Source organism: Bombina bombina, chromosome 10, assembly GCF_027579735.1.
Source record: "Bombina bombina isolate aBomBom1 chromosome 10, aBomBom1.pri, whole genome shotgun sequence".
Classification (NCBI taxonomy): domain Eukaryota; kingdom Metazoa; phylum Chordata; class Amphibia; order Anura; family Bombinatoridae; genus Bombina; species Bombina bombina.
In genome coordinates, this window is record NC_069508.1 from 154,913,175 (window position 1) to 154,941,113 (window position 27,939).

Here is a 27,939-nt window from a genome sequence, read left to right on the forward strand (position 1 = left end):
GGGGCATCAGTGACAAAAGCCAGAACTCACAGAAAAGAAGAGCTGGCACAGGGGAGTGAGTGAGAGGGGGCTGTACATTGTTCCTTCCAGCCAACAAATCCCCTGGCATCCCGGACCACATACTTTCCAGCTCAGCACAGTTGCTATGAAATGGGCAGTCAAGCCAATTAGGTGTCTATTGTATTGGAAATGCCATTGTTATTGTGTGAGCAGAATGATACCCTGGGGGGCCAGAGGTGGGAAAGGGGAGGGGGAGTCAGGAATGCTCATGAGCAGCTCTGGGCACTGGTCATGTTTAACCCTTTAGGTCCCAGGCAGGCTGCAGCGGATTGTTACCCAAGTGTAGCAGGCTGCTCTGGTAGACAAGGAGCGAATGATACATTTATAACTTTAGATATTTTTAAATCTACATTATTAAAAACAATTTGGTAAACTCATGCGTAAAAGCCGTGAATTGTGTTGCTGTGGAAAAATTAATAAAGATCGCTAATATTTCTGTTTGTTCTTGTCCCTATAAAAACAATATGAAAGTGCTACAAAAAGAGAACAGCACTTTATATGCTAGGTAGAATAACGGCACATTCACTAACCAGCAGTTTACTTACTGCCCGTTCCGCCACGCCTTCTGACGCACAGCCAGCAGCAGCATCCGGATCTCTTGTGTCACCATGTTCTTAATGACAGGTGGGTCAGCCAGGAGGGGACAAGTGTTGGGAACAGAAAGAGGACTTGGCGATGAGAAGTTGGACCTCAGGTCTCTCCAGAGATCCAGAAGAACTGCAATCTGAAAAGACAAAAGCAACAAAAGAGACAAAATTAAACACAGACATACCACAGTAAATAGAAAATCCACAAAAAGCAAAAAAGGCACATATGAGAAGTGTGATAAATATACAGGACACAGTATATAACATGATATCAATATTCCTCGTGTGCTTCACAAGCATAACATCAGATTGCCCAAAGTGAATATTCCCATTTAAAGCAGCTTTGTATTTCTTAGATTCTCCAGCTGGGGACAGAATAAGACACAGTGTGACAAAAGATCTCAGAAGGGACACCAAGCTCTTAGGTGTGGGCACAACATCTGAATACTTTCTTAATTAAACAGATATGTGCATAGTTAATTATTTCAATCAACCAAATTACATTTAATGGCAAAAGTAATGCTAAGGTTCTAATGGATCTGGGCCTTGGGCGCATGGCATTACCCTTAATGGGCCAAAAAAACATACTGATCTCCACAGTCACAAACACATACACGCATGCAGACTTGCACAAACATACAGACACATAAACGCTCTCACACAAACACGCATGCAGACTTGCACAAACATACAGACACATAAACGCTCTCACACAAACACGCATGCAGACTTGCACAAACATACAGACACATAAACGCTCTCACACAAACACGCATGCAGACTTGCACAAACATACAGACACATAAACGCTCTCACACAAACACGCATGCAGACTTGCACAAAAATACAGACACATAAACGCTCTCACACAAACACGCATGCAGACTTGCACAAACATACAGACACATAAACGCTCTCACACAAACACGCATGCAGACTTGCACAAAAATACAGACACATATGCATGCAGACACAAACACAATCTCACACAGACACACGCATGCAGACATGTACACACTCTCACATGCACACAGACACCTACACTTACACAGACATATATACACGCATGCAGACTTGCACAAAGATATAGACACATAAACGCTCTCACACAAACACGCATGCAGACTTGCACAAACATACAGACACATAAACGCTCTCACACAAACACGCATGCAGACTTGCACAAACATACAGACACATAAACGCTCTCACACAAACACGCATGCAGACTTGCACAAACATACAGACACATAAACGCTCTCACACAAACATGCATGCAGACTTGCACAAACATACAGACACATAAACGCTCTCACACAAACACGCATGCAGACTTGCACAAACATACAGACACATAAACGCTCTCACACAAACACGCATGCAGACTTGCACAAACATACAGACACATAAACGCTCTCACACAAACACGCATGCAGACTTGCACAAACATACAGACACATAAACGCTCTCACACAAACACGCATGCAGACTTGCACAAACATACAGACACATAAACGCTCTCACACAAACACGCATGCAGACTTGCACAAAAATACATACACATATGCATGCAGACACATACACAATCTCACACAGACACACGCATGCAGACATGTACACACTCTCACATGCACACAGACACCTACACTTACACAGACACATATACACACATGCAGACTTGCACAAAGATACATACACAGACACGTACACACTCACACATACACACGCACACAGACAAATACACACTCACACAGACACATACACAATCTCACACAGACACATACACGCATACAAACTTGCACAAAGATACATACACACACGCATGCAGACACGTACACACTCTCAGACACATAAACACACGCATGCAGAAACGTATACACGCACACAAGCACGCAGACATGTATACACTCTCACACAGACACGTACACAAACACAGACACGTAAATACACCAATGCAGACATGTACACACGCTCACACAGACACGTACACACACACACCCGTAGAAATGTACACACTTAGTGCACACAAACATATACAAACTCTCACAAATACATACACGCATGTAGAAACGTACATACTCAGTGCACACAGACATATACACATTCTCACACAAACACATACAGAAACGTACACACACACACAGAGAGGCAGACGTTCACATTCTCACACAAACACATACAGACATACACACATGCATGCCGACACATATACACACACGCATACACAAACTCAGATATATACACACACGCATGCAGACTTAAACACAAAGACATACAACCTTGCTAGCAAACACATACACACTCGCATATAGACACATATGCATCACATACACACTCCCACAAGCAACAGATATATACAAACTTGTGCACAGACATAAATGCACCACACACATGAACTCTCCCACAAGCACACAGATATACACACACTACCATAGACAAATATACACCAAATGCACACTTCCACAAGCAGACAGATACATACACACTCACACAAACACATACGCCCCACAGGCAATCCCACAAGCACACACAGTCACATACGCACCACAGACAATCCCACAAGCACACATATAACTACATTCCCACAAAAACAGATACATACACACACACACACAATCCCACAAGCACACAGATCCATAAACACTCACACAGATACCTACACACAAGCCCACAAGAACCCAGATACATACACACTCACACACTATATATATATATATATATATATATATATATATATATACACAGTATATAACACAGCAGCAAAGATAAGCACTCAGTGGACTTTTCAAATAAACCTTCACATTTAATGTTCACAGTTTAAAAACAATGCATAACGTTTCAGAACCACATGGGTCAGCACCATAATGACATCATCACCAAGTGTCGGTCACTGTTATATTGTGTGTAGACGCTACCACACTACCTCTGAAAGCTATCAAAAATAACCTTGGTGACCGGCACTTGGTGATGACGTCATTATGGCGCTGCCGGCCCACAATATGCTCTGTGGAACGCAGATGGCGTCGGAGTCTACCAGCTGTATAGGATGTTTGGTAAATCACATATGGGTTTATAATGCGAGTGTTGGGTGATATTAGGTGAAATTGTTTGGGAATGTATCTGCATTTGACAAAGGGACCTGTGTGGTTCCAAAATGTTATGCATTGTTTTTAAACTGTGAACATTAAATGTGAAGTTTTATTTGAAAAGTCCACTGAGTGCTTATCTTTTCTGCTGTGGTATTGGGACTAACTATAGAGCACCTTGGCATTTATGAACTTTGTTACATGAAGTGCATCTGTTTGGATAAATAAATAAATATATATATATATATAGTAAGAGTTGAGGGTTCCAGACTGTAGCGCTTGTAGAATGGAGGAGACATAAAAAAAAAAACACTTTATGGTGCAGTATGAATATACTAGTTAACAGTATAGTGCAGAGAGTATAAAATATATTGCCCACCTATTTAAACCTCAAACATGTGAGGTATGTGAGAAGCGTTGGAGAGAGTTTATCCCTATCTGTGCTAAAGATGTTTGTCTTGGTAACCGGTTGCAGTGCCCGGAGCTTTAAATCTCCGGGCACTGGGGACTACTGGCACAAGAACTTTTTTCATATACACTGTGTGGATATTATTATTTCACTTAATGTATCACTTATGATCTGTATTTTATGATCTGTATTTAAGTTTTACCTCTATATATATGATATGTTATCTCAGATAAGATATTACTAACTGGTCAGATATTATTGAATTTTAATTAGATATTATTGAATTTTAATACTGTTGTACGCTACAAAAGTTCTCAGCTAACTAGTCATTCACCATTTTTAATTAATTATTTTTTTCGATCCTATTTATTTCAATTTTTATAATTCAATTTAACGACTACATTTAGATGTATATTTTCTAATTTTGGCCTTCTAACACTGGATAGCCAATTAATGTTTAATATATCAATTTAGTCTCTGAGTATTGGAACTGAATTAATATTCATATCTTTGGGTTTTATTGTTAATAGTGCTCCTTTTTTACTCTACTGTCCCCCCTTTTTTTTTTCCAATATATATATATATATATATATATATATATATATATATATATATATATATACTGTATACACACACACACACACACACACACACACACACAGGTGGCCCTCGGTTTACGCCGGTTCAATTTGCGACGTTTCAGAATAACAACCTTTTTTTTCAGTCATGTGATTGACTGCTATTGAACAGCTTTGGAAAGCAAAATGCACTAATTAAAATAGCCAGTAGGTGGAGCTATCCACTTGTTTTGCAGCAAAGTTATGCAACTTTACAGCCTGAAATTGATCTGTGTACACAGAGCAGACATTAGCTACCGAGCAACAAGTTTTAGCAGCCACTTCCCTATTACCTTCCTGTCCAGCAGCTTGAGGTGAGGGTGCCTAACTGCTTAATCACTGCAGATTGAAATGCATAGAATAGGTGCAGACCCAATATTATCTAACATGCTAACAATGCAGAGAACTGATTGCAGAAAAATGCAAGTAAAAAAACTTTTTTGTTTATTAAACTTAGTTTGATGATGATGCAGTCTGTTGTGTGATTATTTAAATAGGTGCTGTTAGCAAATGTTTTTGTTTATTAAACTTAGTTTGATGATGATACAATCTACATTATTAGGTTTATAATGCTGTTAAGCATTTAAAGTCTTCATTTCAAAGCTTTAAAAATAATGTATTAGGTGTTACTTATGACAAATTTTAAGAGGGGCCTGGAGCCTAACCCCCACTCCTCCCATTGACTTACATTATAAACTGGGTTTCAATTTACAACGGTTTTGATTTACAACCACTCCTCCTTGAACCTAACCCCGGCGTAAACTGAGGGCTACCTGTATATATAGATATATATATATATATATATATTAACACACAGAGAGAACCCAGCACTCCCAAGATGTGGTGACTAACCTTTCCATTTTTGCTTTTAAATCTTAGCTGAGAGCTTGTGAGTGCTGGGTTTTCTCTGTGTTGTATTAATTTGTTTTGTAATTTTCCCTATGGTTCTTGCACCCAGACCTGTCTGGGGATAACTGCTTGTGGCTCTGAGGACAGCACAGCTTCCTGTGAGTGCCAGTGGCACCCAGGGCTGAGCATGTTGCAGGGTCATGGGATGTGTACCCGGTCCGGTATGAGAGTGCAGTTCCCTTCCGTGTTTTGTATATGTCTAGGGTGGTTACATATTCCTGTGCACCCTTCCCTTGTTTTCAGTTTGTTTGGATTTGAAAGCTTGCATTGTGTGGCTGTTTTAGGGTCTCAGGTATTGGAAAGGACCTTGACGTGGTACCTGAGCTTGTCCCATTTGGCCAGATGCGGTGACTAACCTTTCCATTTTTGCTTTTAAATCTTAGCTGAGAGCTTGTAAGTGAGTGCTGGGTTTTCTCTGTGTGTTGTATTAATTTGTTTTGTAATTTTCCCTATGGTTCTTGCACCCAGACCTGTCTGGGGATAACTGCTTGTGGCTCTGAGGACAGCACAGCTTCCTGTGAGTGCCAGTGGCACCCAGGGCTGAGCATGTTGCAGGGTCATGGGATGTGTACCCGGTCCGGTATGAGAGTGCAGTTCCCTTCCGTGTTTTGTAGATATATATATATATATATATATATATATATAATTATATATACACATACACATACAGGGAGTGCAGAATTATTAGGCAAATGAGTATTTTGACCACATCATCCTCTTTATGCATGTTGTCTTACTCCAAGCTGTATAGGCTCGAAAGCCTACTACCAATTAAGCATATTAGGTGATGTGCATCTCTGTAATGAGAAGGGGTGTGGTCTAATGACATCAACACCCTATATCAGGTGTGCATAATTATTAGGCAACTTCCTTTCCTTTGGCAAAATGGGTCAAAAGAAGGACTTGACAGGCTCAGAAAAGTCAAAAATAGTGAGATATCTTGCAGAGGGATGCAGCACTCTTAAAATTGCAAAGCTTCTGAAGCGTGATCATCGAACAATCAAGCGTTTCATTCAAAATAGTCAACAGGGTCGCAAGAAGCGTGTGGAAAAACCAAGGCGCAAAATAACTGCCCATGAACTGAGAAAAGTCAAGCGTGCAGCTGCCAAGATGCCACTTGCCACCAGTTTGGCCATATTTCAGAGCTGCAACATCACTGGAGTGCCCAAAAGCACAAGGTGTGCAATACTCAGAGACATGGCCAAGGTAAGAAAGGCTGAAAGACGACCACCACTGAACAAGACACACAAGCTGAAACGTCAAGACTGGGCCAAGAAATATCTCAAGACTGATTTTTCTAAGGTTTTATGGACTGATGAAATGAGAGTGAGTCTTGATGGGCCAGATGGATGGGCCCGTGGCTGGATTGGTAAAGGGCAGAGAGCTCCAGTCCGACTCAGACGCCAGCAAGGTGGAGGTGGAGTACTGGTTTGGGCTGGTATCAAAGATGAGCTTGTGGGGCCTTTTCGGGTTGAGGATGGAGTCAAGCTCAACTCCCAGTCCTACTGCCAGTTTCTGGAAGACACCTTCTTCAAGCAGTGGTACAGGAAGAAGTCTGCATCCTTCAAGAAAAACATGATTTTCATGCAGGACAATGCTCCATCACACGCGTCCAAGTACTCCACAGCGTGGCTGGCAAGAAAGGGTATAAAAGAAGAAAATCTAATGACATGGCCTCCTTGTTCACCTGATCTGAACCCCATTGAGAACCTGTGGTCCATCATCAAATGTGAGATTTACAAGGAGGGAAAACAGTACACCTCTCTGAACAGTGTCTGGGAGGCTGTGGTTGCTGCTGCACGCAATGTTGATGGTGAACAGATCAAAACACTGACAGAATCCATGGATGGCAGGCTTTTGAGTGTCCTTGCAAAGAAAGGTGGCTATATTGGTCACTGATTTGTTTTTGTTTTGTTTTTGAATGTCAGAAATGTAAATTTGTGAATGTTGAGATGTTATACTGGTTTCACTGGTAAAAATAAATAATTGAAATGGGTATATATTTGTTTTTTGTTAAGTTGCCTAATAATTATGCACAGTAATAGTCACCTGCACACACAGATATCCCCCTAAAATAGCTATAACTAAAAACAAACTAAAAACTACTTCCAAAAATATTCAGCTTTGATATTAATGAGTTTTTTGGGTTCATTGAGAACATGGTTGTTGTTCAATAATAAAATTAATCCTCAAAAATACAACTTGCCTAATAATTCTGCACTCCCTGTATATATGTGTGTGTGTGTATATATATATATATAAAAAGAACAATCAGTGTGGATTTGCATTTTTATCTCAAAAGAAACAGCAACCAACAAGAGCTTTCTGTACAGCTCTTGTTGGTTGCTGTTTCTTTTGAGGCTGTATGGTGCAGTATATATATATATACATACATATACACACATATATATATATATACACACACACACTATACATACGCACACCTTTGAGCCCTTTCCAGCCCAACAACTTGTCATATACCAGATCCCTTTAAAATTTTAATTAAAAACACATATTTTTACATTTTATTATATATATTTGTGTAATACTTTAATATGTTTTACATGTGTTTCGTTACACGTTTATTCTAGCCCTAACACTTTACTTCAGGTCTCCAGTCGCGCTTTACTAGCACTGTAATTTCTTGCTCTCGAGCACAACACATAATTCATAAAGAGAAACATTCTTTGTTAATTCTTTTAACAACAGACCTATAATACCAGATTCTGCACTTTAGTTCAAGCTGGCGATATTAAAGGGATATGAAACCCAAAATTTTTCTTTCGTGATTCAGATACCATTTACGTTTGCTTTGTAGTCTTGGTATCCCTTGTTAAAGGAGCAGAAATGCATGACTGGGAGCTAACTGAACACATCTGGTGAGCCAATGACAAGAGGCATATATGTGCAGCCACCGATCAGCAGCTACTTCCCAGTCGTGCATTACTGCACATGAGCCTACCTAGGTATTCTTTTTAACAAAGGATACTAATGAAACTAAGAAAATTGGAAAGTTGTTTAAAATTGTATTTCCTGTCTAAATCATGAAAGAATAGTATTGGGTTTCATGTCCGTTTAAGAGAGCACCCTATGCTATCAATAATGCTCTATTTGTAATTTGGCCGGTATATTGCAATGTGGCTTCATTACACATAAGAATAGAGTAAGTGAGGAGCACCAGCTGGGACTTGGTGATTAAAACTTAGCTTTTATTAGCAACAACAGCATATAATAAAAACAGGGTCAGTCGACCATTTATAGTAGTTTTAAGACCTCGTCAGGGGGAAGGAAAGGATGCAGCTTACGTGTTTCGGCAACAGCCATACCACCCATAGGCAATAAGTACGGCTGTTGCCGAAACGCGTAAGCTGGATCCTTTCCTTCCCTCTGATGAGGTCTTAAAACTTCTATAAATGGTCGACTGACCCTGTTTTTATTATCTGCTGTTGTTGCTAATAAAAGCTAAGTTTTAATCACCAAGTCCCGGCTGGTTCTCCTCACTTACTCTATTCTACTGTAGCAATAGTGAGCACAGCGGGTTTGCTTTAAGGGACCGTATTCAATGCCAGGATTGGGGGAAGATGAATACAAGCCGGAATCACAACCGAAGACGAGGTGGATGTGAAGCAGTTAGTGAAGTCAAACACATGAGACGGAGAGTCAAGGAGGGAGTGAGTACAGTCTGGGAAGCAGAGAACAGAGAGCGGCATAGAGGGTAAGCCCGCAGGCAACGCTGCACTATACGGATCCTCCCTAGGAGCGATCTTCACGACAAGGTGAGACACTGCACTAAAAGACTTCACACTACACTAACTCCTGGGATTCACATACAATGTGCTACCGCTAAACACCCTGCTTTCTCTAACAAGAGGAGCCAGGAGTTACCAGGATTGACTATCCTTCCCCTATCCGCAAAGTGGCAAGTTATTAGCCTATTAAGGCTTTATACTAACTCTTGAGAAACCGATTAAAAAACCTTTAGGTGCCAAGATTAGGACTTTGTCATTTATATTCATTACACAAAACTAAACATTTTACAAAAAAAAAAGAGGGTTTTTACTGTCCCGTTAAGGATGTATAGTCACAGGCAGTAATACAAATCCAGCTACAGACCATAATGGATTTTACCCTAAAACAGAAAATGGCTATTTTTGGTTTCTGGTCACAAGGAAGGATTTTTTGTATGAGAAGTGTTGCAGTTCTTTGGCAGCTGATAGGTAAACCCAGCGTGCTTCAGGTCATTTCACATTTTAGCACAAAGTGTTGCAGGGCCTTGTTTTTATTTCCTTTCTGTGATCAGTATCATGTTGTGGGTGACCTGTCTATTCCCATCAAAAAGACTTTATTCTTACAACGATTTGGAAGTGCCTGAGGAGCAGATTTCTATTACTAGTTCCTGTAACAGGTCACACACAGCAGTAGCACAACAATCAGAACCATATGTGGTTAAGCAAAAGGATACCCTCCTCTCTGACATTTACTTCCAAGGCCCACTTTCATAAGTGCCAGCCTTTTTAATTAAATTATGTTTTTTTTGTACAAACTGGGGTCAGCAGGGGCCCTTATCTGATGCCAGGCAGTGCCCAGTACAGATAATGCTGTTACATATCCTGTACAGAGTGCAGAACACAAAGCAGCGCGGAAGGCCGGGTTATGAGAAAAGCAACGAGGAAGGCCGTGTTATGAGAAAATCAACGAGGAAGGCCGTGTTATGAGGAAAGCAACGAGGAAGGCCGTGTTATGAGGAAAGCAACGAGGAAGGCTGTGTTAAGAGGAAAGCAGCGAGAAAGGCCGTGTTATGAGGAAAGCAGAGAGGAAGGCCTTGTTATGAGGAAAGCAAAGAGGAAGGCCGTGTTATGAGGAAAGCAACGAGAAAGGCTGTGTTATGAGGAAAGCAGCGAGAAAGGCTGTGTTATCAGGAAAGCAGAGAGGAAGGCCGTGTTATGAGGAAAGCAGAGAGGAAGGCCGTGTTATGAGGAAAGCAGAGAGGAAGGCCGTGTTATGAGGAAAGCAGAGAGGAAGGCCGTGTTATGAGGAAAGCAGAGAGGAAGGCCGTGTTATGAGGAAAGCAGCGAGGAAGGCAGTGTTATGAGGAAAGCAGCGAGGAAGGCCGTGTTATGAGGAAAGCAGAGAGGAAGGCCGTGTTATGAGGAAAGCAACGAGGAAGGCTGTGTTATGAGGAAAGCAGAGAGGAAGGCCGTGTTATGAGGAAAGCAACAAGGAAGGCCGTGTTATGAGGAAAGCAGCGAGGAAGGCCGTGTTATGAGGAAAGCAGCGAGAAAGGCCGTGTTATGAGAAAAGCCGCAAGGACGGCCGTGTTATGAGAAAAGCAACGAGGAAGGCCGTGTTATGAGAAAAGCAACGAGGAAGGCCGTGTTATGAGGAAAGCAGCGAGGAAGGCCGTGTTATGAGGAAAGCAGAGAGGAAGGCCGTGTTATGAGGAAAGCAGTAACAAAGGCTGTGTTATGAGGAAAGCAGAGAGGAAGGCAGTGTTATGAGGAAAGCAGAGAGGAAGGCCGTGTTATGAGGAAAGCAGAGAGGAAGGCCGTGTTATGAGGAAAGCAACAAGGAAGGCCGTGTTATGAGGAAAGCAAAGAGGAAGGCCGTGTTATGAGAAAAGCAACGAGAAAGGTTGTGTTATGAGGAAAGCAGCGAGAAAGGCCGTGTTATGAGGAAAGCAGAGAGGAAGGCCGTGTTATGAGGAAAGCAAAGAGGAAGGCCGTGTTATGAGGAAAGCAACAAGAAAGGCTGTGTTATGAGGAAAGCAGCGAGGAAGGCCGTGTTATGAGGAAAGCAGAGAGGAAGGCCGTGTTATGAGGAAAGCAGTAACAAAGGCTGTGTTATGAGGAAAGCAGAGAGGAAGGCAGTGTTATGAGGAAAGCAGAGAGGAAGGCCGTGTTATGAGGAAAGCAAAGAGGAAGGCCGTGTTATGAGAAAAGCAACGAGAAAGGCCGTGTTATGAGGAAAGCAGCGAGAAAGGCAGTGTTATGAGGAAAGCAGAGAGGAAGGCCGTGTTATGAGGAAAGCAAAGAGGAAGGCCGTGTTATGAGGAAAGCAAAGAGGAAGGCCGTGTTATGAGGAAAGCAACGAGAAAGGCTGTGTTATGAGGAAAGCAAAGAGGAAGGCCGTGTTATGAGGAAAGCAAAGAGGAAGGCCGTGTTATGAGGAAAGCAACGAGAAAGGCTGTGTTATGAGGAAAGCAGCGAGGAAGGCCGTGTTATGAGGAAAGCAGAGAGGAAGGCCGTGTTATGAGGAAAGCAGCGAGAAAGGCCGTGTTATGAGAAAAGCCGCAAGGACGGCCGTGTTATGAGAAAAGCAACGAGGAAGGCCGTGTTATGAGGAAAGCAGCGAGGAAGGCCGTGTTATGAGGAAAGCAAAGAGGAAGGCCGTGTTATGAGAAAAGCAACGAGAAAGGCCGTGTTATGAGGAAAGCAGCGAGAAAGGCCGTGTTATGAGGAAAGCAGAGAGGAAGGCCGTGTTATGAGGAAAGCAAAGAGGAAGGCCGTGTTATGAGGAAAGCAAAGAGGAAGGCTGTGTTATGAGGAAAGCAACGAGAAAGGCTGTGTTATGAGGAAAGCAAAGAGGAAGGCCGTGTTATGAGGAAAGCAAAGAGGAAGGCCGTGTTATGAGGAAAGCAACGAGAAAGGCTGTGTTATGAGGAAAGCAGCGAGGAAGGCCGTGTTATGAGGAAAGCAGAGAGGAAGGCCGTGTTATGAGGAAAGCAGTAACAAAGGCTGTGTTATGAGGAAAGCAGAGAGGAAGGCAGTGTTATGAGGAAAGCAGAGAGGAAGGCCGTGTTATGAGGAAAGCAGAGAGGAAGGCCGTGTTATGAGGAAAGCAACAAGGAAGGCCGTGTTATGAGCAAAGCAAAGAGGAAGGCCGTGTTATGAGAAAAGCAACGAGAAAGGCCGTGTTATGAGGAAAGCAGCGAGAAAGGCCGTGTTATGAGGAAAGCAGAGAGGAAGGCCGTGTTATGAGGAAAGCAAAGAGGAAGGCCGTGTTATGAGGAAAGCAACGAGAAAGTTTGTGTTATGAGGAAAGCAGCGAGAAAGTTTGTGTTATGAGGAAAGCAAAGAGGAAGGCCGTGTTATGAGGAAAGCAGAGAGGAAGGCCGTGTTATGAGGAAAGCAGAGAGGAAGGCCATGTTATGAGGAAAGCAGAGAGGAAGGCCGTGTTATGAGGAAAGCAGAGAGGAAGGCCGTGTTATGAGGAAAGCAGCGAGGAAGGCCGTGTTATGAGAAAAGCAACGAGGAAGGCCGTGTTATGAGGAAAGCAGCGAGGAAGGCCGTGTTATGAGGAAAGCAGAGAGGAAGGCCGTGTTATGAGGAAAGCAACGAGGAAGGCTGTGTTATGAGGAAAGCAGTTGTTATGAGGAAAGCAGCGAGAAAGGCCGTGTTATGAGGAAAGCAGAGAGGAAGGCCGTGTTATGAGGAAAGCAAAGAGGAAGGCTGTGTTATGAGGAAAGCAGTTGTTATGAGGAAAGCAGCGAGAAAGGCCGTGTTATGAGGAAAGCAGAGAGGAAGGCCGTGTTATGAGGAAAGCAAAGAGGAAGGCCGTGTTATGAGGAAAGCAACGAGAAAGGCCGTGTTATGAGGAAAGCAGAGAGGAAGGCCGTGTTATGAGGAAAGCAGAGAGGAAGGCCGTGTTATGAGGAAAGCAACGAGGAAGGCTGTGTTATGAGGAAAGCAGTTGTTATGAGGAAAGCAGCGAGAAAGGCCGTGTTATGAGGAAAGCAGAGAGGAAGGCCGTGTTATGAGGAAAGCAACGAGGAAGGCTGTGTTATGAGGAAAGCAGTTGTTATGAGGAAAGCAGCGAGAAAGGCCGTGTTATGAGGAAAGCAGAGAGGAAGGCCGTGTTATGAGGAAAGCAAAGAGGAAGGCTGTGTTATGAGGAAAGCAGTTGTTATGAGGAAAGCAGCGAGAAAGGCCGTGTTATGAGGAAAGCAGAGAGGAAGGCCGTGTTATGAGGAAAGCAAAGAGGAAGGCCGTGTTATGAGGAAAGCAACGAGAAAGGCCGTGTTATGAGGAAAGCAGAGAGGAAGGCCGTGTTATCAGGAAAGCAGAGAGGAAGGCCGTGTTATGAGGAAAGCAGAGAGGAAGGCCGTGTTATGAGGAAAGCAGAGAGGAAGGCCGTGTTATCAGGAAAGCAAAGAGGAAGGCCGTGTTATGAGGAAAGCAGCGAGAAAGGCTGTGTTATGAGGAAAGCAGCGAGGAAGGCCGTGTTATGAGGAAAGCAGAGAGGAAGGCCGTGTTATGAGGAAAGCAGTAACAAAGGCTGTGTTATGAGGAAAGCAGAGAGGAAGGAAGTGTTATGAGGAAAGCAGCAAGAAAGGCTGTGTTATGAGGAAAGCAGAGAGGAAGGCCGTGTTATGAGGAAAGCAGAGAGGAAGGCCGTGTTATGAGGAAAGCAGAGAGGAAGGCCGTGTTATGAGGAAAGCAGCGAGGAAGGCCGTGTTATGAGAAAAGCAATGAGGAAGGCCGTGTTATGAGGAAAGCAGCGAGAAAGGCCGTGTTATGAGGAAAGCAGCAAGGAAGGCTGTGTTATGAGGAAAGCAGAGAGGAAGGCCGTGTTATGAGGAAAGCAGAGAGGAAGGCTGTGTTATGAGGAAAGCAGAGAGGAAGGCCGTGTTATGAGGAAAGCAGAGAGGAAGGCCGTGTTATGAGGAAAGAAGAGAGGAAGGCCGTGTTATGAGGAAAGCAGAGAGGAAGGTCGTGTTATGAGGAAAGCAGCGAGAAAGGCCGTGTTATGAGGAAAGCAGCGAGGAAGGCTGTGTTATGAGGAAAGCAGAGAGGAAGGCCGTGTTATGAGGAAAGCAGAGAGGAAGGCCGTGTTATGAGGAAAGCAGAGAGGAGGAAAGCAGAGAGGAAGGCCGTGTTATGAGGAAAGCAGAGAGGAAGGCTGTATTATAAGGGTAATGGTGCCTCTCTCACCGGCTCCACACATACCAGGGATCAGGTTTCAGACAGCCAGTTCTAGGAATAATTTATAAATACATTCTCCGAAAGTGGAGTGAATTCTCAGGAGTATGGCATCAAACTGAAGGAGGGACACATACCAGACTTAACCACTTCCATTTGTAACTACAAACATTACAATAGCAGCACAACTGCCCCTTGCAATTCCCACATGTCAATCACTGTAAGGAGAACCTGACTTACTTACTATGAGCTCCAAGTGTTATAATGCGTATAATGTCTCAGTGCACCAACAACAGTATATTGCACGGGTTAAGTTCCCATCAGGAGCCACAAGATTTGTGACATGAAAATAAAACTACTTTTTTACTGTCACGAATGCTTTAGAAATTGGCAGTGTGCTGAGATTTAAGACAAACTAAGATAAATACAATTCATATAATAAAGAATGAAATGCTATTTCTGTTAAAGTCTGCATTATTTACAGAAAGGGTAGTGGCTGCACGAAATAGATTTCCAGCAGGGCCAGTAAAGGACAAATACTGTTAGAGGATAGTGGAATGCCTTGGATATGTATAAGGCTATACTGAGAATATACTTGTTGTTCGTATCAGCCGTCACAATCTATGTTACGTTTTTGTCAGTGCCAGAGACATGATGTGAGCAGCTGCTGGTGCCCCGGATCAAGCTCCGATCCTGTGTATAAAATTACTGACCAAGGTGTTTACATAAATTCCTCAGATTATTTTATCAGAAGGATCTTTAGAAGCCGTAACAGTCTGAGTTGTACAGAGCCTCATTGTCATGTGTGGGGAGAGGAAGGAAATTCTGCAGGTGGGTCACACAGAAGGCTATTGTTTACTGCTACACCCCAGAAGTACATTTTAAGTGGCTCCACCGCTGCATTACAAGCAAATGACAACCTGTACTGAGAAATATTGTCCACTAATCTGTGGCTGGCTACTAACACCTGTGTATACTGAGCACACAAGGTTTAGTCGCCCTATATACTATAAATTCCCCCAAAGCAATCATCTCTTACTGTACACAACATTCCAATCATACAGCTAATCCCATCCAGTTATTAATATTCACACGTATCCAATGTCTAGGGAACACCTGTGGTCTGTACGGAGGCATATGGCAAAACTAATTAACCCAAATGCCAGAAAGCACTGCAGAGGTTAAACATATGTCAGCATCAACCCATTACTGTGCCCTTCTAATGAATTAACCTTCTATCTGCCAGTACTACCCCACAGCAGATAAACCACTAAAATGAACTCCTTAACCACCAACACTACACTGTAGCACCCAACATCCAAGATATAGAACCGTTGGGTACAGCTCCTCTTCACCATGTCACCCATACTGCAAGTAATCATCTCTATAGCGCCCCCTTCATGAAGTGACCATCACAAGAAATCACTCCTAGGGCAGTAGTTGAAAAATCTGTTTACAATTTAGGAGCCAGGAAGAATAATTAGGAGCCAGATAGTTGTATATGGATATATAGAAAATAACCCAAAAAGTAGGGAGCCTGTGGTAAAATTCTAGAAGCCAGTGACTACCTGGTTCCTGGGTTTGTTGAGACCTGCCCTAGGGTCCCTCCCTACTGTGACATTCCTAGCACAAGCAACTCCCCTTAGGTTCCCCTCCTACTGCAGCCCCTCATCATGTAATATTGCCCCATCAGGACCCCTCCCACTGTAAGACCCTTGTGACTCAAACCAAAAGTACTTTCCTTTACCGATTTTCTCCCCAAAAAGCAGGATACTAATGGCCCGTCTGTCTTACTTAACAGACTTAACAGTGAAGGTCCAGCAAAAGAGCCCAAAGGTGCATGCTGGGAGAAGCCACTGGCCAACTCCCCAATACAATTCCAATCAAAATAGTACAGCAGAACCTTAGTTCAATTCAAAAGTTTATTGTAGAGACTGTTGAATTGAACTAAGGTGCTGCTGTACTATTTTGATTGGATTCATCTTTAGACTTGTCAGACCGTGGCCCTAACACTCCTCCTCAGCTCCCAATAACTCTTTGGACAATATACATCTTGTTACAAATTGCGCCATAATATTCGCACACAGTGTGTTTCACCAAAAGTCTGAAAATATTGTACTCAGAGAAAGACTCAGGACAATTTGAGGAACTTTCATCCTCTGACCAAATTCTTTGTGACACCCACAGCTCAACCGTCATAGTACCCTCATTTACTGAGCTGAGAACCAAGTGATTTAACTGCAGATAGTCCCCCAGCAGCAGGGGTTAATACGGTGAGGACTTCTTACATCCTTGTGTTTCTGTTAACAATCTTTAACCATTAGCACCAGTAATGACGTAACTCCAAAGTAATATGTTCAAGCTCAAAAGAAACCTAATAATAGACGGCAGAGTGGTGTAACATTTGGAGCACGTGATTCTTAGTACCGCAGAGTTACAACAATGATGTTCTGGATAAATAAATAACTAGCATCCCCTAGCAATACTGTGCACCCCTGCATATCCACACAATAACAGCATTACAACTGCTCACAATGTTCTCTCATAGGGCCTGATAATCAAAGACTCTGCTGCTTGGAGAGAAATTGTAGTGCAGACTTCACAGGGGCTGAACTCGGACAAAGGGTGGAAACCCACAAGGCACAGCGAGATCTCTCTCATTTCTGTATGTGGAGAGACAAGCCCAGTGCAATATATCACTGCATGATACGAGAGTTTTGTTACCCTTTGTGTTTTGTATTTTTTATTACTTTACACTTCAGATTGGGTCCATTTCAGTTTTATTACATTAAACTTTGCAATTTCTATTTTAATACATTTATTCTGTATACAGCAGTGATTTTTACAAATTCTGATTTGAAAGTTTCTGGTTTGCATTAACAATTAGGATCATACACTGTATAAGTCTGTGTATTTTTACAAATTACATTGCACTTATTTTCTCTATTGCATAATAAAACACATGCTTCAGAAAGTGGGAAGAACAGGGCAGTTCCCTGGGCTGAACAGGGGGGTTCCCAGGGTATGTCTGAAGCTCTTTTACAAAACTTGAGAAATAAAGTGGGGGGGGGGGGGGGGGGTGGGGGGGGGGGGGGGGGGGAAGCTACTTACACAAGCTGGTTACACTGACTTATTTTACCAGCTTTATACAGGTGAAGTTTGCTCAAATTCACAATACATTTATTTAACAACAGAGAAAGTCTTATATACTAAACTATAGGGGCAAAAAGCAAGTTAAATTGTAGTGAAAAACATTTCATTTCAATTTGTACACTGATGGAAACTGAGCCTGTATATCAGCCCCATTTATTCTCCAGTTACCTTTCTCTCTCCCCCTGTGAAATTATGTATCCCAAAGAGCTTCAGTATTTTCTATGGAAGGTCATCTCTCATCTTTTTGGGACTTCTAAGGTTCCCGCCCTTATTTCTTTTTAGAATAGACATTAGTTCAGCTCCTGGGAAGGCTGTACTATAATTTATCTCCAAACTAGAGCATCTTTGTTTATCTGACCCATATAAAGTAATGAAGCTTTCGGGGAAACTAAACCTGTCAGTTTTTCAGTTTTATTTTTCTTTGAAATATTCTTTTATTGAGGTTATGCAATGAGAAACATATAATAGACGTTAAGTGCGTACATGACAAAACATTTATTGTGCAAAATATCAGTTGAACCCGATACAGTGATTTTAAACAATATGCAAAATGAGTTAAAAAAGAGCTAGCTATGTACTTCTGAAACCTCCTTTTTACAATTTTAAATGTTTACATAAATGACTAGTAAGCTGGTCTCTTATAGACCCTTTGATGTAGGTAGAACCAGTGAAACATAGTAGTCATATTTGCGACCTAGAGGGTCTAATGATATTAGAACTTATTTTTGTAACTGTAACAGTAAGTTATAAATTTGTGTTTTTATCAGCGGGTAAGCACCGCTTGTAGTAATAAACTATAGATGAACTTAGTGTATAAAAGTATGGTCCTCTAAAAGGACTTATAGTCATAAAGGTCTGCTAAACTGAACAGGGAATTGATCTTATGATTCTACTTAGTAGGAGGAGGACCTATAAAAACGGTGCAATTCAACAAATATCATATATAAAAGACAACAAGTGATAAATACGGTCACTCTGGACCTTGAAACATACTAATATATTTGAAAGTTATGTTAAATGGGATATATATACCTCCCATACAATACAGGCGCACTCTGGAACCTAGATAAAGATGCATCACACAGAGGAGGAGCTATACGCTGCAGAAATCTATTGGCTCTCTACAAATAACCGATAATATTAAAAAATAATAATAATAATATAATGTTATTTACGGTACCCCTTGGTCCTCTGGGAGAAGTAAGTGGAAAAGAGCATATATATAACATCTTAATGTTGAATTGTTGCATTATAGAGATTCTATGCTATGGCAGATAACAGACCCCTGTTATATTTTAAATGATTGTGGCAGCCCACAGAACAAAACTATGTATAGTTACGAAGAGTTAGAGAGCTGCGATATGCTAAGAGCATGACATAGAAACATAGATAAAATGGCAACACTGATCATAATGGTTCTAAATCAGTTGATTGCCAAAAATGTGCCTACTCATAAGTAGGGTACTTGTAACAAGGTTTATATAATGATGCCGTTAATATACATCCCATAAAAACAAAACTATTTAACATGTAACCTCACCATATATTGTACAGAGTTAACGAAGACTAATCTATGGTAGTCAAGCAAGATAGTGCGTATCTCTAAATAGGTGAAAAATAAAAAGGTTCCATGTTAATATGCCTGAGTATTCATGGATGGGGAATGTCCATAAGCAAAGTGTATATGCCAATAAGGTTGATTGTATTGTTATTAGGAGACTGTCCAAAATTCTGAGAAGGAACATTTACCTTTAGCACTAATGAAATGCAAGGCAGAGTGTCTTGTATCGTTGTGGTGCACTGGGGGGCCGTAGCTTAAAAATATAGATGAAGGATTTTACACCTGCTGTTCTGGGAGTAATTAGGGACCCTGACTGATATGTTACAATGCTTTCTTGTCTCTCAAAGATTTGCAATTAAAACACAAGGTATATAATATAAATATATTATGCAGCTTAACTCTCATGAAGACCCTTCAATGATATCAAGGTATATAAAAAGGATAAGTGAGATTAGTGATAGACATATACTGTCCTTTGTGTCTGAACTCAGTCTGACAGATCAGACAGGAATCCTCATATATGTCTGAGACATAGTGACGAGTTGAAAGAACTTTAACTCCATTAGCATGTGTAGGGACTGCTTGAAAATTTTAACATGTTGAATGTTTCCTGGGATGCACACATATGCTCATACTAGTAAGTAACTATGGAAAGTCTTTGGAAGCTAAGTCTATACCCAGCAACATATTATACAACTCCATCAGTATACCAGCTAAACCATATGCAACATATGCAAAGTGCACAACCTAAAAGTGTATCATATAGGCAAATGAATGCAAATAACATCATAAATTAAGATCAGTTGAATAGAAAAAACAAATAAAAACAAGACAAAACCAGAAACTGCATAGAGCATAGTCCGCATCACGGTTAGCCTTTAGTTGGTAAAAGCCTCAACCCACTCCTCTTTGGATGACATGAATATTGAAAGTACATCAGGGTCTTTGACCAAAGATAAAGAATGTTCCCAAGGGGGCAACCAAATCATTCAAAAGATCGGTCTCTTGGGGTGAATTTTCTAGCCCCGGGGTGTTGAATAAATTTTCCGATGAGGTCTGCAAAGATCTGGCTTGTAATAACTGTGTACCGCAATGCAAGCAGAAAATGCCACTGGTTTAGGAGCTAGATGGCAGTGGTTGCTCAGGCAGTTCTCCAGGGGGTCGGCCCGTTTCCCCCCGAAGAATCGCCGAGGACAGACTGCTTCTCAATCACCATGGTGTGGTAAGCTGATGTGGAGTCTGCTGGTTTAGTAGGCGGTTGGTAAGAGAGCTTCTCGGGGGCCCCAATCGGTGAGTGTCCTCAATTAATGTGATCTCATTAGTCTCTTTGGCAGTGTGCTGATGCAAGCATACTCAATGCAGAAACAGCCGTCGACTGAATCTCTCTTCCCTTCATTGTGTCTCAGGTATTAGAGCGCAGGGCTGTTGCTGTGATAATGGGCTCATCGGCACAAATCTGAACACTGGTATATGCGGTTGGCTCCAACTCGGGGAGTGCTTGACGGCGGGTTCTCCACCTCTCTGCCTTGTACAAGTAGGATCAGATTATTAAAGCTATGCTGCATTTTCTGTTCGAAGTTAGCAAAAAGAGTGCGTAACTGCTCTGCTGCTCGAGAATCCTCTTTATTGAGAGAAGCCTACTAAGCTTAATTGCTTCCATGCTCAAGTGGGGGTATCCGATGGTATTCTAGGTAGGCAACGGCCCTGATGTCTCGTCAACCTAGCTCTGTTTTTGAAGATTGTTGATTATAGCAATTCTTATATGAATCTGTTACGTTTGGATCTATAGCTCTGTTGATAGAATTGTTAGAAAGGGATTTTGCACAGTTTAGAAGATATTCGATAGATAATGTAGATCCCTTTCAGAGCTTCAGAGTATGCGACTTATCATGGCCACTGCCTAGACAAGCCCCCAGTTTTATTTTAAATAGAAGAAATACAAAATGCAATGCAATTTGTAAAAGATACACTTAAATATATAAAGTATGATCCTAATTTGTTAAAGTTACACAGAAACTCTGAAAGCATAATCATAAGCACAATGCTAAACACTGCTATACAAAATAAAATATAAAATTGAAAGTGCAAAGTTTAAATGTAATAAAACTTTAATCTGAAGTGTAAAGTAATATAAAATAACAAGAAAAAAACAAGAAATTGCTATACCAAACAAGCACACTAACCCTTATAGGCTAGCTATCTCAGAAGATAATCTGTGTATCCCCTAAAACACAGTGAAATATACAAAATTGACACAAAATTGTTCTGTGAAGGGCTCCACTTAGAGCCAAGGTTAAGGATAAAAATTATTAATATAACATAAAAAAACAATTAATAGACAAATGTAATAAAAAAAAACACATAGAACATTTAATATCCCATTTGGATACTAATAAAATCGTTGTCACCACCAACCAAACATGTAAAACTAATGGGTATGTAAATATATCATAAAAAATGTCCCTGTGTGGTGTCTCAAAAACATCTAAATAGATGGTCTTCCAAAAAGAAAAAAATATTTAAAATCATCAATCCTAGTGCCCAATTACAACTTTGAGAAATTCTTGTGCTAGTTAAATCCGCTATGGCGACCTATATTGCATTTAGTCACTGTGAATAATGATAATCCAGCAAAATATATGTCCTGAAATAGTCCAGCAATTTTACCAGACCTCCAATGGTTCTATTTACCCTCTTTCATTGTTCTGTGCTAGCAGTTTTGATCTTCGTTATACCAGATCAATTTCTAAGACTCTCTTCGGTGTCCTGCAAACAGTTCTAAACAAACCACTCTGTGTCGGTCTATGTCCCATGATTCTGTACAACCAATCAGGTAACTGATATTGATTCAATCTTCCTCTGGATTGAACAGAAGCTGAAATATTTCCAGCTTTATCAAGAAATAATATATTGATAACCAGACTGGGACATTTTTTTTTTTTTTTTTATGATTTACATACCTGTTAGTTTTAACTGTTCCGTTGGTGGCCACAACCATTTTATTTGTATCCAAATGAGCTATTATATGGTCTATGTGTTTTCTATTACACTTGACTATTAATATTTTTGAAGTTATATTAATAGAAAATTCAAAGCACAAAGTGTAAATGCAGTAGAACTGTCATGTCATGCAGTGCTATATTGCTCTGGGCTTGTCTCTCCTTCACATACAGAAATGCAGGGAGAAGTAAAGCAACATCTGCCTTTTAGGAATTTCACTAGGGATCTCACAGTGCTGGAAGATCATTTTAGATCATCTCATCTGAGCGGAGAGCTTTAGATCATCAGACGCTTAGGGTCTAATGATCAAACACTCAACAGCATTAGGGGAATCTCACAAAATCTTTGGGGGCTTTTTGAGCATTATACTGTTATGTGGTGTCTCTCCTCACCCAGCAACTGAGTAGCAAGATAAACAGCTCCTAAGCTATAATCTGCCTTTCTAAAGTAGCCACTCACTATACACAAGATGGGGTGTTTGTATGAAGAATATAATGCGATGAGTAAAGAAATGGGGCAGCTTGTGATCTCTGGATAAACCAACCTCTGCATGTAGCTCTAGGCTAAGGTCAACAGCCTCCTCTCCCAGAATCCTCCTGATCTCAGCTCTTTCACTTGCCGGCACTTGTTCCTCCACTCGTCTCCATAACGAAGGAGGAGACTCTATAATTTCCCCGTAACCACTGTCCTGGTCACCAGTGGGTTGCAGCATATCAAAGCAGCACATAGACCGGCTTCCGAATGCACAACCTGATGTAGTAAAGCAAACATGTCAGTTAGTAATTTGTAAGCGCCATAACATACCAAGCAAAGGATACTGGGGAGAGACAAGTAAATCTTTCTGTTCAAAAATGTACTCCAGATTTTCTTACAAAGACTATAAGATGTATGGGCCGAGGGAGATACCTCTGGGGAGGGGAGGAAGATATCCCAGAGATGAAGAGAGGTGTGATGAATGTATTCCTACCCCATGCCCCCTTCCCATGGAGCTTTGCCCTTCCCTTCACCTCACGGGGTATCTGCTCCCCTCATCCCCTTCCACACGGGGTATCTATCTGCTCCCCTCATCCCCTTCCTCACAGGGTGTCTGCTCCCCTCATCCCCCTTCCTCACGGAGTATATATCTGCTCCCCTCATCCCCTACCTCATGGGGTATCTATCTGCTCCCCTCACCCCCTTCCTCACGGAGTATCTATCTGCTCCCCTCACCCCCCTTCCTCACGGGGTATCTATCTGCTCCCCTCATCTCCTTCCTCACGGGGTATCTATCTGCTCCCCCTCATCTCCTTCCTCACGGGGTATCTATCTGCTCCCCTCATCTCCTTCCTCACGGGGTATCTATCTGCTCCCCTCATCTCCTTCCTCACGGGGTATCTATCTGCTCCCCTCATCTCCTTCCTCACGGGTATCTATCTGCTCCCCTCATCTCCTTCCTCACAGGGTATCTATCTGCTCCCCTCAACTCCTTCCTCACGGGGTATCTATCTGCTCCCCTCATCTCCTTCCTCACGGGGTATCTATCTGCTCCCCTCATCTCCTTCCTCACGGGGTATCTATCTGCTCCCACTCATCTCCTTCCTCACGGGGTATCTATCTGCTCCCCTCATCCCCTTCCTCACGGGGTATCTATCTGCTCCCCTCAACTCCTTCCTCATGGGGTATCTGCTCCCCTCATCCCCTTCCTCACGGGGTATTTATCTGCTCCCCTTCCTCACGGAGTATCTATCTGCTCCCCTCATCCCCTTCCTCACGGGGTATCTGCTCCCCTCATCCCCTTCCTCACGGGGTTTCTATCTGCTCCCCTCTTCCCCTTCCTCACGGGATATCTGCTCCCCTCATCCTCTTCCTCACGTGGTATCTGCTCCCCTCATCCTCTTCCTCACGTGATATCTGCTCCCCTCATCCTCTTCCTCACGTGATATCTGCTCCCCTCATCCTCTTCCTCACGTGGTATCTGCTCCCCTCATCCTCTTCCTCACGTGATATCTGCTCCCCTCATCCTCACGGGGTATCTCCCCTATCATCCCCTTCCTCATGGGTATCTGCTCCCCTCATCCCCTTCCTCATGGGTATCTGCTCCCCTCATCCCCTTCTTCACGGGATATCTGCTCCCCTCATCCACTTCTTCACGGGATATCTGCTCCCCTCATCCCCTTCTTCACGGGATATCTGCTCCCCTCATCCACTTCTTCACGGGATATCTGCTCCCCTCATGCCCTTTTTCACGGGGTATCTGCTGCCCTCACCCCCTTCCCTATGAGGTATCTATTCCCCTCACCCCCTTTCTTACAGGGTATCCGTTCACCCCTGTTCAGCTCACTACTCACCTTGCACCCGGTATCTAATGAAAACATCGTGCGTTGCTAAGGAAGTAGCAGTATCATCCAATCACTTCGCAGGACACGTGTGCTATAGCGGCTACGAACTGAGGACTCTTAAAGCGGCGATGCCGGAAATGCGCGCCCCATAGCAAGCACCTTACTAGCAGCTAGGTGTGTGCGCGCGTGCACGTGCTATCAATCACCTGATCACTGGTAACGATATAATTTAATGCAAAGGTAATACCGTGTCATACAGTGTCAGGGAGATTATATTACAATCGCCCGTGAGCTGCTGAGGAGTCAGAATCCCAAAGGGACAAAGCCTGAGCTTCTGAGGATCCACAATCCCAATGGACCAGTATCCCAAAGAGCCAGTGCCAGAGCTGCTGAGGAGCCAGATTTTGCACAAAAGGTCTGACAGCATTGCTTAGTGCCCCTGTCATTTATATCAGGGATGGCCAACTAGCAGCCTGAGGGACATGTGGCCCTCAGCACTAGTTTTTGTGGCTTTAAGAAAAAGCAGATCTAGAATGTGTGCCATGGTTATTGTGACCCCAGTGAAGGGGAGCTAAAGATAAAATGTGCTTTGTGTCGCCACAATTTAAAGAACCCTCTGGAGGGGAGAAACAGCAGACTGGGGGTACCATGCAACCTTATCTAAATCTGCCACTATATTTTTATGAAATAAATATGATTATTTGTCTGGATAATAGCCAAAAATATACATGTGCCCTTGTGTGTTAGGAAGGCATTACAGATGTATATGATCATATTAACTCTCAGATCAAACCCACAGACCATCAGCCCTATGTCAAAAGCAGGTCTCAGACTGAACCTTTCCAGTTAAAGTTCAACATTGGAATTTGATTGTTTTGCAATATACTTCCAATAGCAAAAATGCTTCTAGTAAAAGTTATTAGTTTTGCAGCAGTATACGCACATATGCTGTGAGGGCCTGTGCACCAGCATTTAAACACTGCAGAGTCAGCAGTGCTTGTGTGACATAAATTGTCTTCACAGGCATAATACACAGCTGTCAGCTTTGTGCTGTTGAATATTGGTGCACTGGGCACTTAGCATATGTGTTTATGCCATTAAAAAAACATAGTAACTTTTACTAGAAGCATTTTTATTAATGGAATACACTGTAAAAAAAAAAAGGTTGTATATAAAATTTAAATGCACCCAAATTCATTTCAATTATGACCTTGCTATCCCTTTTATTATCCAGTATGTTTACATAATCATTAAATAAGCAGCAGAGGTGTTGGGCACCTACTTGTTTATGATGACAGGTACAAATTATTGTATTTATTTTGTACCCTCACTTTTCTCTCTGTGTTTGCAATAATAGTGTCTGGCTACTTGAGAGTAGAGATAAAATGACGGTTATACATCTTAGTCGCACATTAATTTGCCGCAGCGCTGATCACCGTTATAAGGGTCTGTGTACAGTTGGCAGTATACTCTTCAGAGTTTTCCACAGAAAATTTTGCCTGCCGGGGTGGCATTATGAAGTATCCGGGTGGGGGCTGTGTAATATTTTCTATCCAAAGAATAAATGTTCTGTATTGCATAATTTAACATAAATGTATTTAATGATGATACATTTTGATATTTGCTAATTTTAACATAAAGTGATAGTAAACTCTCCCTTTTTTAAAAACAGATCCAGAATGTTAGTGATATTTTAGATTGAGTTGAATTCATCAGTTGCACTATAACTTACTTTTTAATATAGATATGAAATTCAAATACCCTGCGCTCTGCTGCCCACTTTAAAAGTCAATTTGCTGTAAGCTAACAGTTTGAATTGTTCTCCAATCCGTGCTCTAGCTACAGCAAAAGTGCCATATGGCCAAACAGCCTATTAGCTAAATTTTAGCTGGGTGTTTTGAAATCAGCCAGGTGGTACACACGCTAAAATGCTATTGGGGAGAACACTGCTCTCCTCTCTGTGGGAGTAGAAAAGTGAGAAACAGGCTAAATCAATAATGAACCTATCCTGCTTCATTTTCTCACTGTGCTTAGCAGTTTATGCAGAATTTATTGGATATTTAATGTCCTTTTACACAAATATGAATAGTTTGTGGCAGACACAGTCCAGCCCTGAGCAGGTTCAATTCCAGACACCAAACATATCAAATATCTCCAAAATTCCACAGAGAAACACAGGATCTTCTGTCCACTCAAGCTGCAGATATTATCTGTGTCACTCACTTTGAACAGCTCCGCACATTTGGTTATGTTGTGTCTGTATTTCATATCACAAGCTGCAGATGTTGTGTGTGTGTGTCTCACTCCACACAGTTCCACTTATTTAGCTATGGGGGTTATGTTTTGTGTTTTGTCTATTTCATATCACAAGCTGCAGATGTTATGTGTGTATCTCACACCGCACAGCTCCACGTATATGGCTATGGGGGGTGTTATGTTTTGTCTGTATTTCATATCACAAGCTGCAGATGTTGTGTGTCCTATTCCTCTGCACAGCTCCTCACATTTGGTTATGGAGGGGGGGGGGGGGAAGGTTATGTTTTGTCTGTATTTCATATCACAAGCTGCAGATGTTGTGTGTCTATTCCTCTGCACAGCTCCTCACATTTGGTTATGGAGGTGGGGGAGGTTATGTTTTGTCTGTTATTTCATATCACAAGCTGCAGATGTTGTGTGTCTATTCCTCTGCACAGCTCCTCACATTTGGTTATGGAGGGGGGGGAGGTTATGTTTTGTCTGTATTTCATATCACAAGCTGCAGATGTTGTGTGTCTATTCCTCTGCACAGCTCCTCACATTTGGTTATGGAGGAGGGGGGGTTATGTTTTGTCTGTATTTATATCACAAGCTGCAGATGTTATGTTTGTGACTCGACCTCCGCAGCTTTGCCTATTTGGCTAGGGGGTTTGTTTTATCTGTATTTCATATCAAAAGCTGCAGATGTTGTGTGTCTCTCCCTCTGCACATCTCTGTGTATTTGGCTACAGGGGGCAATGTTTTGTCTTAAAGGGACAGTCTAGTCCAAAAAAAACTTTCATGATTCAGATAGGCCATGTAATTTTAAACAATTTTCCAATTTTCCTTTTATCACCAAATTTTCTTTGTTCTCTTGTTATTCTTAGTTGAAAGCTTAACCTAGGAGGTTCATATGCTAATTTCTTAGACCTTGAAGGCCGCCTCTTAAGAATGCATTTTAACAGGTTTTTCACCACTAGAGGGTGTTAGTTCATGTTTTTCACATAGATAACACTGTGCTCATGCACGTGAATTTACCTGGGAGCTATCACTGATTGGCTAAACTGCAAGTCTGTCAAAAGAACT

At 42.0% G+C, this 27,939-nt stretch overlaps 1 protein-coding gene across 1 annotated transcript; it reads right to left on the bottom strand.

Moving 5' to 3' along the window:
* Positions 1-486: 486 nt before the first annotated feature.
* On the bottom strand, positions 487-23,041 carry CCDC24 (coiled-coil domain containing 24). The gene is made up of 3 exons (XM_053693191.1): positions 22,845-23,041; positions 606-784; positions 487-511 (listed from the first exon to the last, which is right to left on the bottom strand). Exons 1-3 carry the CDS (start codon positions 23,025-23,027, stop codon positions 487-489), a joined length of 387 nt encoding a protein of 128 aa, XP_053549166.1. The 5' UTR covers positions 23,028-23,041.
* Positions 23,042-27,939: the final 4,898 nt, after the last annotated feature.